The 12,866-nt window shown below is 43.2% G+C and overlaps 1 protein-coding gene across 2 annotated transcripts in view; it reads right to left on the bottom strand.

Moving 5' to 3' along the window:
• FGD5 (FYVE, RhoGEF and PH domain containing 5) overlaps positions 1 to 12,163 on the bottom strand; it is a 78,957-nt gene extending 66,794 nt beyond the window's left edge. For both annotated transcript variants that reach the window (XM_040076236.2, XM_040076235.2), the window contains exons 1-2: positions 12,032 to 12,163; positions 1,682 to 4,604 (exon numbers count right to left, since the gene is read on the bottom strand). In XM_040076236.2, the coding sequence (XP_039932170.1) occupies positions 1,682 to 4,604; positions 12,032 to 12,044 (2,936 nt within the window). In that variant the 5' untranslated portion in view covers positions 12,045 to 12,163. The remainder of the gene's footprint in view (positions 1 to 1,681; positions 4,605 to 12,031) is intronic.
• Positions 12,164 to 12,866: the final 703 nt, after the last annotated feature.

Here is a 12,866-nt window from a genome sequence, read left to right on the forward strand (position 1 = left end):
ACAGGAGCCTAGCCTTCGTTTCACCCGCAGTAGTAAAACTGTATGCACAACAAGCAGCAGGCTGAAGAATGATGTTCATGCCTTGACCTCAAGACTTCCTGAACCAGTTTGGATTGGCTCTCCCTTTGAAACTACAGGCTTCCACAGGAAGTTCATAAATGGGCCCAAGTCACAGCAATTGACGTAGTCCTAATATTTTTAACTTGGTACTTCAAGAACTCCCTAAAATGGGTGGTGTCTCATGGACACAAAGGACTGGCCGGCCTTTTCAAAAGCAAATGTCAGTGTGCTGGGTAAAATACAAGCCACTGCAAGCGAATGAGCAATGTAGCTTTTGCTACTCTGGGGATGTGGCAATGGTGTGTTGTGAAATTGCACTGCGCTCCACCATGTCCCTGTGTCAGCATCACTGGAGCTCCCAATACTGCAGGCAGCCATCTTTTCCAAAGAGCTAAACCACAGGCCTGTGTTCCCCATCTCTCAGCTTCATTTGGATCCACTGCTTGATAAAATCTCTTTCCCTACGTCCTACTCACTACCCCATGTCATTGATATCTTAGAAATGGTTTGCAAGACTCGTTCAGAGGTGTTAATGAAGAGTTCTTTTACTCCCTAAGTCTAAAATACCTCAAGAGGGGTTTGTGAAATGCCCATGGTTCGTTCCATCCACAATGACAAGAGAGACGACCAGAAAAAATAAATGTTGCAAAGAAACACAAGTACTAAATCTTTTGGAGAACAGTGGATGCAAATGGGCATGAAAACCTTATTTATAACATTTTTATCTTTTTCACACAGTTTTAACAAAATGCAACTGCATTAAAGACATTCCTTTTCATTCACTTGCTTTGCATCTTCTTTTCTCATTACCTGCTAAACATGAACTTAATGGAAAACACTCTTCTTATTTACATCTCTGCAGTCCACTAATTATATGCTATAATTTGACAACAGGTTCAGATTCAAAGGTGTTGAATGCATTGCTCCTATGTTCCTATGAAAACGACATTTTCTTGTTTGCAAATAACCTAACGGAATGGGATGAAAGATTGTTATTAATGTTAGCAGTGCATATGATTTCAGAACAATTTAATTAATTTATAATTTAGCAGCTCTGTCCAAGGGCCATACCAGCCCTTAAAGCAACTTCTAAAATTCACTGTCTAGTCTGATTAGTCCATGATTTGGGATTTTCTGGTCTATACTTAACTGATGTACTTTGAAACGTAAATTATGTATATATTATTGTTTTGAGAAATTGACAGGAATAAAAAAAGAAGCAGGACCCCTTCCAACAAATAGGCTCTCTTTTCATTCAGTCAAGAAGTCAGAAACCTTTCTTACTGAAAAACAAAGCAATCTCTCCCCCTTTCCCCTGCCAGCCACAAAAATTAGATCCACTAGATAAACCAAATGTTTTTCAATATTCTTTGGTTTCTGCCTGCAAATCATAGGATATGGATCCAGTATTCTATTCATTTACAAAGTGAGGAGTTAGTTTGATCCCCCCCCCCCCCAATGATAAAGGCTTATCTTGTATTCTTCCAATCTTTCTTGTAAGCAGTTCCTGAGAGGGGTATAAGTCAGCCAACATGGAGAATCTGCCTATGATACCTAGCAGAAAAGGCCTTGCTTGTTTGGCCAAGGCTAGCAGGTCTTACATAATAATTTATTACAGTACCTTTCTGTTTCCTGGTCTGTGGTTTGCTGCTTGTTCTCAAAGCCAGTGAAGCTGCTCATATCCACATAGCCATCGTTCTCATTAGCAGCAGATAATGCCCTGCTGGGATCTTCAAAAAACTCCATAAACTCTGCTCTGGTGGATCTCCGAGGAGGAATTTGTATGTTTTCATAGTCAGAGCTCATTGCAGGAATGTTCTCATAGTCAGATGTGTCGGCATTGGGAAAAGAAATAGACCTAGGTTTTGTTAATGGGAGTGGCATGAAAGGAGGTCTGGAGCGGTCCTCAAAGGACTCCACCCTTGACACACTCCTGCTGAAGGACTTGGGCGTTCCTTTTCTTTTACCATCCTTATAGAAAAGAACGGCCGAGGGAGACTCAGATGCACGGAGCTTCCCCACATGTGATTTTAGTTGAGGTGAGCTGCTTAGGCTCCTCCCTTCCAGCTCCATCAGCCTGGGAGGCCCATGATAGCTGGACTCTGATGAGGACCTTGAAGAAGAAACATTAACATCTACATGGACTTTATTTTCACTCTTCTTCTTGAACTTTAGAGTAAGAAACCTCTTAAAAGAAGATTTCTTTTTTTTTGAATATTTAGCAGGTGAGTCATTCTCTATCAAAAGTGAAGGTGAACTTTTAGTGATTGGCTTTTTGGTGATGTAGGCAAGTTCAAATGGGGGTGGTATATCAACAACTGAGGATGGAGTTGATAGGCCACATGATAAGAGATGATTTTGCTGGGAAAAACTACCTGAGGAACCATTGACACAAGGCAAAGATAAATTGTCTTCTGTCCTTTTTATTCTAACACCATCCAGTACACAGACGTCACTTTCTCTGTAAATAGAGATAGGAATCTCTCTCCCTTCAACAGAGTAAGATCGAGGATATAAAATAAAGCGTCTTGACTTGGTTGGTAAGGCTTTGTTGGCTTCCAGTGGTTTTCCTTCCAATGAAAAGGATTTATTGCTTAAGTCTTCTGTCCCAGACCCATTTTGGGAAGAGGGTAAATCAGTTTCTTCTGGAACTGTTTCTGGGACATAGCCTGGCATTCTCCCAGAGAGAGATCGTGTTCTAGTGACAATACTTTTACAATCAATGGGCAGCAAGTTGTTTTCACCATCCATGCCTAATTCACCCCTTTTACTGTGATCAGCTCCTAAATCAGTCTGCACATCATGGACAATTTCATTTTCTTCAGGAAGCACATAAGGATCATCTAGGGAATCACTGCTAGTTTTTCTTTCCTCTGATTCATCAGTCACAATGACCAATTTAGGGACTGCTAGCTTTTCATGCAAAACATGTTTGGTCCCACATTCTACATTAATTTTGCCACGCTTACAGATTTCTAAGTCTTCCTCAAGTGGGATCTCTTGAGGTGAACTTGGGACGCTTTTGCTGAAGCTGTTTGCTTCCACCTCATTGCCTTTGAGTTGCAACTCATCTGACTTAGAGGCTTCCACAGTATTTTCACTATGCACTTCAACAGTCACATCTTCCAGCTCTGGCTCCATCCCTAGACTACAAGGTAGACTATCAGAAATCATACCATCTTCATGCAGAGAGCCCCCTTCTGTTTGAAGATTCTCATGTGAATGTTCCACAGGTATTTCCTCACCACATTCATTCTCAGAAGGTGCAGTCTGACAGCCATCATCCATATTCTCTGCATTCACAGTTTCTTCTTCTGCTTTCCCAGAGTCTTTGCTTGCTTCACAGGCTACCTCTGATGTCTTCTCACCTCTCCTCTCAGTCATCTGGCAGCCATCACTGGCATTTCCTGCATTTGTATTATTGTGCTCATTCAGGTCTACTTCCTCCTCAGCTGCTACTTGATGGATGAACTCTGCTAAACCATTTTTGGCACTGGGTTCATCTGCACACAGTTCTAAGCCAGGACCTGTTTCTTCACTGGCCTCCTCAGGCAGCATATCAGGGCTTGCACAGTCATCATTTTCTAAGCTCCCTTCCATGTTCAAATCAAGCTCTGCATGCACACTGTGGTCATCATTATGTGATAGACACCCATCTGCCATTTCTAAAATCTCAGGCAGTTCCTCCTTCTCTTGCCCTGCCTTCTCACAAGCTGAGATTGATTCATCTGCAGGCAGTGGCATTGCAATGATATCTCTATAGGTATCACCCATTAGTTTCTCATCTCTATTCAAACTGTTATCACTGTCAGTCTCACAATTACTACTGTTCTTGACCAGTTCCAGGTTGTAAGAAGTTTCTGGCCTGTTTTTGGCCTCAAGAGAATCACCTACAATATCCTTATCTTCACCTACATTCTTGGTAACATTATTATCCCCATCTAGGGCATCTAAGGACTCTTCACAAAGTGCTTTGGACTGGTCACAGTCTCCAGATGACTCCTCAGAGTCTCGTTCCCTTGATTCAGCAGTATTTGAAGAGTTACAGCGCTCATTTTCAATGACTTCTCGATTTCTGGTATTCTCATCACTAGCAATATTATCCTCTTCCTTCTCTACCTTTTCTGGAGTTCCTGAGACTTCATTTTCCACAGTGGAATGTAGGTTTTGATCATGCTTGTGTTCCGATTCATTACAGTCTTTGCTGGGCAGCTGAGCTTCAGGAACTACAGTGTAATCATCTGCCTCAGACCCTAGGCAATCAGCATTGCATCGGTTTCCTTCACACAGCTCCCCATCAAGACATACCAGTTTCCCATTTGCACATTTACTTAAATTATTGTTGGTAGAAACACTGGACTTGCCCTCAGTGTCAGCTGAGAATTTTGGCTTGGGAGCAATAGGTGGTTTGGGACCCCTAGTCACAGAGTTCGGGTTATGAAGAATATCAGCTCTTGGCAGTGAAGGAGAAAATTTGGACACAGGTGCTGGAGAAAGATGACCAATAATCTTCGGTTTCGGTGCTAATGGTGGTTTTGAGATTTCTGGAGAAAAGAGACAAAAAAGAGGTTTCTTATTAAAGCCAGCAGAATGTATCCTGCAATACACTTTATCAGCGACTTGTAATGCAGAAGTAGTCCAGCCAATAAAAGGCTGAGCTCTGAAAAGAGAGCTGAAGGAGCAAACCACATGGACTGTCCTTCCATGTGGCGCTGTAGCTATTCCAGCGAACATAGTTTAAGGTCAAAACTGAATTGAACTAGATGCAGCCTTAACGCACTTGGGGGAAGATGTACAGCTGCAGAGCCAAGGGTGTAACATACCTCAACCCAAAACATGAAGAGAGTTACTGGTTTTCTGTACACTGTTTTCAGTGTACAGCTTCTTGAGCCCTTTAGTCGAAAGATCCTTCATTCCTCCTGTAAATGCCAGGATCCCTTGCAGGTACAAACTTCTCTGAACATCAAAATGTATTTTAAAAAGTTAATTATCTTTCAACATAAGGCCAGCCTTGTCTTTCTCATGGTAGTGCTGACACATATGTAGGGGAAATCAAGCAGATTGGCAGTAAATTAGATTGAAGCTATGTGTATTAAATCATATCTGTATCACCATTTTACTCAGAGTAGTTTGCCTGCCACAGCCATTTCCAGCTGTCTTGGTCCTGAAATTAATATTCTTTAAAAACTAAATGAAATGCTGAAAGACTGCATAAATAGGTAGCAATAGGGATCCTCCCTTGTGAGATTTTTAATGAGATAAAATATGTATCATGAAGAAGCCTAACAAATGGTTACAGATGGTAAGAAGTAGGGGGAAGTGGTTTCCTCCTATTGCTGTTTCCTAGCCATCAATAGATAATTACATAGTTAAGCGATCAGAAATCTCTAATTATTTTTATAATTTTAATTTACACATTGTGGTGGGAAAAGGAGAGCTCTCCATTGTAAGGAAAAGCTCAGGACAAACTATTTTACCATGACAGAGACAGAAACAATTCTTTGCGCATAACATTCATGCCCTACTCACAGGAAATAACAGAATAGCATCTCGAAAGACAAAAGTTGGGACCGTGTTCCTATGTGAAATCCTATCCAAAGTCATGGTATAAGTTTCAGAAAGTGTAGCTACCGTGCTGTTTTATTTACAGTATTTTGAAATGCGGATTTTAGATATGTAGAAGCGCAGACAGTTAGAACTGAGCTGTGCACTGTACTAAGAATAAAGGAATACTGAGTGTAAACTGCTTGAAAAAGATTCTCCGATTGTCCTTATATTTGGTGGCATGGCACTTTTCTTATTGTTATCCTAGTAATGTTGGATTAGTTTGTACTGAACTAATACTGGCCTATTTGTTTGGTTAGACTCTGGGAGACATAAAAGGCTGTTTCTTCTGTTCTTAACCTTCATGAAATTTCTTCTGATACTCAGAAAGAAGCTGACAATTTGGCATTGTGATGTAATCAGAAAACAGTCTTTCTAGACTTATGAGATACCAGAGAGATGTCATCTAAGTTAAAAACTGAATCAGTGATCTCAGGCCAGAAGGAATGAAGAGTCTGTTTTAAGCAGGTGCCTTGTGAAATATACTGCTTATGAGTTATCCTGTAGCTGGAGTTTTATCCAATCCAGCTGCATCTGGGAGACTTAACTCATGAAAAAGGAGGGAGAGATAACTGTGTATTCACAAGTCTGCAGTTACTGTGCTGTTTCACAGTATCCACTGCTGCTTTAGGCTGATGGGTGTCTGTCTAATCACAGAACGGGTAACTAATCTTTCCCTTCCCATTAAGTCAGAAGCTTTATGTGCCAAACACTCCACCTTTGCTGAAGTAACATTTCACCTTTTGCAGGCAGCAGTTGAAGGCTGCAGAGTACTGGAGACTCTCACCAGCTAAAAACAGGGAGGCAATAGAAGTGGGTTTAATATCTTGTAAGCCTGGTGCCCCAGCAAGATCTATCTTTTGCATTTTTAATTCAGTTATTGAAATCAGTGAACATCCTAAACTAACTTTCTGGTAGCAAAACGAAGGAATTTTTAATTAGCTAAAACGGAGTCTTTACACCTTTACCACCATAATAAGACATTTTTAGGACTAACTCCAAGGGGGAAAAAAAAAAATCACTTTGGAAGTACTACACCACTTTCTGCAGTGCCTGTCCTTTCCTAAGAATGTATATCCAAGAGTAGGATACATTAGTCTCTTCTTGGAGTGTGACAAAACTTGAAGTTTCTACATTCTCATCCTTGTTCTTGTCAGAGAGCGTCTGTACTGAGACAGTGAATAATGAGGAAAAGACTGGACTTTAGAGAATGCCAGGACCTTCCAAGCTTTGTCTTATAAACGAATTTGAAATAAAATAATGACATGAACTCATTTCCTTTAGGTAAAATAACCATGGAGACATCCACTTAAAAGAAATACAGCTTAAACAATCACCCATGTTCCCTCCGGTGATAATTTTCCGCAGCAAAAAAAGATCAAATGATATTGAGTTTTTCCTTCTGCTACCTTCAGTAACACTGCTGTTGGAAGAGAACTTATGGTAATGGACCCTGTTCACAGTCTGGTAATAGGCATTGTCATGTCCTTCTCTTACCCACTTGTGCCAGCTACTGGTGACTACTGTTTCCTTGCATAGTTTATTTTTCCTAACATTTCCATTGATCCTGCCTTTCACAAGGCTCCTTAAACAATTTTCCTTTTCCTTTGGTGGGGTTGTGAGGAAGAAGCAGTGGGAGGAGTGCAAGTGTTTGCTTAAAAAATAACTCAAACAAAAGAAAGCACAGTTTCTTGCCTTTTATCACAACAAGTTCATTTCTGCTTCAATTTCTGTTTCCTTTGTTGTCTGAACTACTTGAAAGGTTCTGGCTGTAACTTCTAAATAGACACAATGCAACATTGCACCTTAAGTAATCTGTATGTTCACAAATAATTGCGCATGTTTATTTTAGGCTGTATTTTATTTTGGAGGGAGACACACCCACCTTATGCTTAAAAGGAAACTCTTGGGGAATACAAATTCCTTTAACCTGCTCCTCCCCTTATTGTTCAGTGCTTCCTTGTACTGACAAGGACCGCTTCCTTTCCTTACCCACCTTCCTTCAGGCAACCCTGCATAGTTCTATTCCTGCCATGATCCATATGAAATTACATTACATTAGTCTCCTCCCATCCAAGTTTCTAAGCAGTCAACAGTAGTTTAGCAGCTCACCTGGAATTAGCTCTTCTGGAATAGCAATCAACCCATGCAGCCTTCACTGTTCAAGTGTTTCTTTGAAACGATATGCACTTTGTAGTGCGGTATTACCAGAAACACTGCAACTATGCACTTTCAAATGTTTTCAAATTTAGCCTAGAATTTAATTAAGGCTTATAAGGGACCACCATACCTACAAGACACCACCACCGAGAATTAACTAAACACTGAGGTTTCACATTTGCCTGGATATATGTAGGCATGTCCCAGGGCCATGGTCTTTGCTAGTGGCTCAAGAAAGTACATAGCTCCACAGTGCAGATACTGGTTTGAGCCTTGATTGGTGCTGCAGTCTGGTTCAGGCTCCTTTTAAGATGCTGAAAGTAGCTTTTTCTCACAAATGAACTTTAGTGGACCTGTGTTTCCTTCATGCCTTTGGCATTACTTCAACTCAGACATATGTTAAAATGGGAAAAGCACTGAGGACAGAGGGCAGAAATGCATTGTTCAGGGATTTGCAGAGCTTTTGGGTGGAAGTGACAGGGCAGGTGAAGGGACAATATTGCAACAGCAGGATGGGACTGCACCAAACCCAGAACCCTGGTAGAAACCAAGTCTTGTCTGCCACTGCTTCTGTCCAGGAAGAAGGGATTGGAATCCACAGATGTCAACTGTCTGAGAAACAGGAGGTTTCAGATATTCTCAGAGGGAGAATATGCAGACAAGGACATCAGAAAGTCTTGTTCAGCTCTGATCAGGAGCTTTATAATTTCACATAGCTGTATCAGAATGAATTAAAACTGATTTTCTACAAGGTTTTGGTCTAAAGTCAGCAAAAGGTGAACTATTCACCTTAGTATCACCGTATTTTAATCCCGTAATTAACTGTTCATTTAAAAAATTAAGTCCTTATTTCCATGTAATGCTGCCTTCCTTCTATCTCCAGCTTGTATCTCCAGCATTTATTTTTCTTACATTGAAACATTCCTTTTATTGTTGTTTATTCCATACCATTAATTGTGCAATATTTGATGCAGAAATAGTTCTCTTTGTTTTAGAGCATATACATGTTTTACAGCAATACACTTATTTCACACTACTGGAGAAAAGTCTGAGATTTCAAAAATTACATAAGAAGTGAAAGCAGTTGCATGGGAGTCACTTGAAATGGAAAAGGTATTGAGACTAGAATTTTCAAACAATGTAGGAGTGCAAGTCTTCCTATAACTGGGATTCAGGTACCGGTTTAACTTGAACAGGTATTAGATGCTTTTGAGAATTTGGACTTCAGGAACTTGAAATATGAAGTCTTGGTCAAAATCAGCAGGCCCCTAAATGCCCGAGATATTTATGAAAATGGAACGTCATGTTCTCTGCAAATCTGAGAAACATCTATCCTCTCTTATCAGTATATGTTCTTGTGATCAAAGGTACTCTGTTTATAGCAAGAGAGCTCCACAGTGTGCAGACTTATAGTCAGTGGTAACTGTCCCAACAATTCCCATGGGAATTTTATCATCTTGAAAGTCATACCTGCAATATTAACAGCTGGGCTGTCAAAGCACATCCCACTCTGCAGAACTAAAATGCTGCTATGTACAGTTACAGGAATACATCCTCTATAATTAGATCAATGCATTATGACTCTGGGATATCAGATCAATACCTTACAAATTTCTGTTACTATATAGCTTTACTGCAGTCATCTGTAAATATAACACAACAGCGTAATATCCCACAGCGAAACACTGTTGGAGAAGAGGAAAAAATCAAAAGGCAGTAAAATCAGGAAGAGGTATGTTTCAACACCAAAAACATCTCGATCCTAAAAATTCTCCTATGCTTTCACTGTCTCTAGCAGATGGAACATATAAGTCTTGCTGATGGGCTCAGCTATGAAAAACCACATGTACGTGACAATCTTGGTTCTAAAATACTACCATGTATTTCTTGTTAATGTAATTTTAAGTGTTTGTGATGTTACCACTTTGGCTCTGTTTTCACAACAGTAACTTTATACTGAAGCAGATAACCTGTTGTTTCATATATTGCTTCCTAGGAGCCAAAGAAGATGGTTAAAATTCTGACAGGTCCATACAGCATCTTTTCCTATATTACTTTCAGTAGCAGCAGAAAGAATATACAGTCTGCTTAGATCTCTGAACAATCTGAAGTCTAATGTCTGTACATTTTTCCTATGGGCAGCATAATTTCAGCACCTGGCAAAAAAATTAGTAGAGGCTAGAAGGTCCTATATATGAGGCTGGTCTGGTCTCTTGTCTCTTACCACAGATTTCCTGTGGGCTTGGGTGGATTGTTTCATCTTTCTTTTCATATCAGTTCAGCATCTCTAAGGATAGTCCGTATTTCCCTTCCTGTTCTCTGTCCATCATTATTTTAACTGCTGTGGGATCAAGGCTGCCATATATGCTTGCACATATGACTCTACTTACTGGTGCTCTGCATTACCTACTATAATACAAAGTTAGCTAATGCTGGTGCCCAAGTTGTAACAATTAATAAATATCTCTCTCCTTCAGATTCAGTAGGAAGTTCTGCTTTGCACTCTTGGGGGAAGACATTCCTTGCATTGTGCAAACATGCAAAACAAAGGCTGAGAAGGGATATGAGCACTCTATAAATACAACCTGGAGGTAAACACCAGAAGAGGAAAAGAACTATTTTTAAGCAAAAGGACAATGTAACCGCAAGAATAAATTGTGTTGAATCTGGTCTGGAAACCAGGAGTAGCAGGAGAGCTACCTGAAAAGTTTTTGTTTAGGGCATAATAGGAGGAATTAATAAAAGCAGTAGTAACAACGGGTGCCGCTTTTGATAATGAAGACAGTCCCAATCAGTCCTACATTCCTAAAAATTAAAAACTGCTAATAAAGTCTTTACAAAGGGATACATCTGATATGCCTTACCCTGCAGTTCCACTGACAACAGAAGTGGATTAGAGCAGGTCTGTTTTGAATAATGCAAAGATGAAGAAAGAGAGGTAGGAGCATCATTGCTAAAGTTATTCTTGTCTGGCTTCATTTTCAAGTGAGTTTTGTCTCCTGGGATGGATAGAATCCAGTCCAGAACAGGATCAGAAAATAGAATGGAAATATCACCAAATTTTAGGAAAGTGTCTCACTCCCTACTCCAAGAGGAAAGAGAACCTTTTTGCTTTAAACTCAGAGGAGTGGTATAAGACACTGATACAGCAGTGGAGCGCTGGGTTGGACCTAAAAGAGCTTTTCCAATCCTCTGTTTCTATGCTTTGGCAAACAGCGATTCACAGTTCCCCGGCAGAGAGCAATTGTAGGGCAAGGTATCTAGTGGTAAAAATCTCTGGGCTTCAGGAGGTGCCCAGCAATATTCACCTGGGACAAGGAAACACAAAGGAAAATTTTAGGGCTAACAAAAAAGAGCTGTTACTCTTCATCTTTAATTCTAGAAGCAGCTTTAATTTTTTTCTAAATAACTTCAGTTATCAATAATTGTTTCCTGTATTGTTATGGTTTTCACACACATGCCTCACCCCTAAAAATCAGAAAATCTTGGTGAACAGCTTAAAGTTTACACCAATTTTCCAGCGGCTTCTTTTTATGTTTTAACTGTTGAGTGCCTTGTGCCCTTATTCTGTCTCTCTCCATCCCAGGTTCCATCAAGGAAAAAATCTGAAAAGTTAACAGAAAGGAGGAGGAAGGGCTTGGGTTTGCCTTAGAGATCAAAATCTGCAAAAAAACATTACCTTCCCCCAAAAATATACTCTTGGAAAGTCACAGCAAATTCCCTAGGAACTTCGTGAACGGTTGAGTGTATCCGAGGGAGCAGTGGGCGCACAGCCGTGTCCCTTAAGTGAGCGCAGCCTTGCCGGTCTGCCAGCCTGGTTGTCTCCGGAACACCTAATCTCGCCCACCCTTGATGCCTTACCGGCTGGGCAAGCAATGGGGCGCACAGAGCCTCGGGGAGCCATTGAGCACCTGCTGGATCGCGGGGAAAAGGAGGGCCGGCCCTGGACGGAGGGTGCCCGGGGGAGAGGTGGCAGCCCCAGAGGCACGGCCCAAAACCTGCCGGCCTCGAAGGAGGGATGCCGGGAAGAAGGGGGATGCGAGGCCCGGAGGAGCTGTGCCCGGGCAGAGGGTGCTGTCCTGTCGATGGGATGTGCCGGCCCGAGGGAAGGAGGGTGCCGGAGGAAGGAAGCCCGCCCGACGTTTTCCGACCCAGGGGAAAAGATGTCCAGAAGCAGAGACCCTTCTCGGCGGGCCCGCGCACTTACCGGCGTCGTTCATCTTCCACCCCAACTTCGCTCGCCGGCTGCTCCCGGCGCTCAGCGCATGGCCCCGGGGGCCCGCCGCCCTCGGCCCTCGAGGCCGCGCCCGGCCCTACAGCCCCTGCGGGGGCACGGGAGCGCAGCGGGACAGCCGGACGCGGACGCGGGCTGGGCGGGTGGCGGTGCCGGCCGGGGGCGGTCAGCGCCGCGCGCCTCCGCCCTGCCCCGCGCGCGGCCCGTCGGGGGGCGGTGGCGGCGCCGGGGCCCCGCACGGCCGGTAGCGCGCGGGGCCGGACCGGGAGGGGCAGGACCGACTGCGTGTAGGCAGCGCCTGCCGCGGGCCGAGTCCGGGGGTCCCGCGGGGAGTGGAGGGCATGGATGCGGCACGGATGCCCAAGCGCGCCAGTATTTAAAGGCGCGGCGGGATCCTTCGGCCTCCTTTTCGCGTGCCCCTCATTCGTGTGTCCCCACTCCCTTTCCACCGCCCTCGGTCCCCCTTTGCGCTCTACTTGGTCTCTTTCTCCCTCTTCTCCATCCCTTCTCCCGTCTTCTCCCTTCCCTCCGTATCGCCTCCAGCCCCCCCACCCCCCGCCCCCCGCCTTTCATCCTTTTCTCTCTCTTCAGCCTTTTCCTCCTGCTCATTCTTCCCATCTCTCCATAATTCCCCTCCTTCCCTCCATCCTCAATCTATTCATTCGGTCACACACACACCCACCCACACACACACCCCCGCTCCATTTCCCCGAGGAACACGACCGCCTCAGCCTAGGACTCCTCCAGGCAACGAGGCTCGGGGAGGCCCCCGCCCCGCCCCGGGCGTCTTTCCCTAACCGCGAGCATC

The sequence above is a fragment of the Hirundo rustica genome, chromosome 12 (assembly GCF_015227805.2).
Source record: "Hirundo rustica isolate bHirRus1 chromosome 12, bHirRus1.pri.v3, whole genome shotgun sequence".
NCBI lineage: Eukaryota > Metazoa > Chordata > Aves > Passeriformes > Hirundinidae > Hirundo > Hirundo rustica.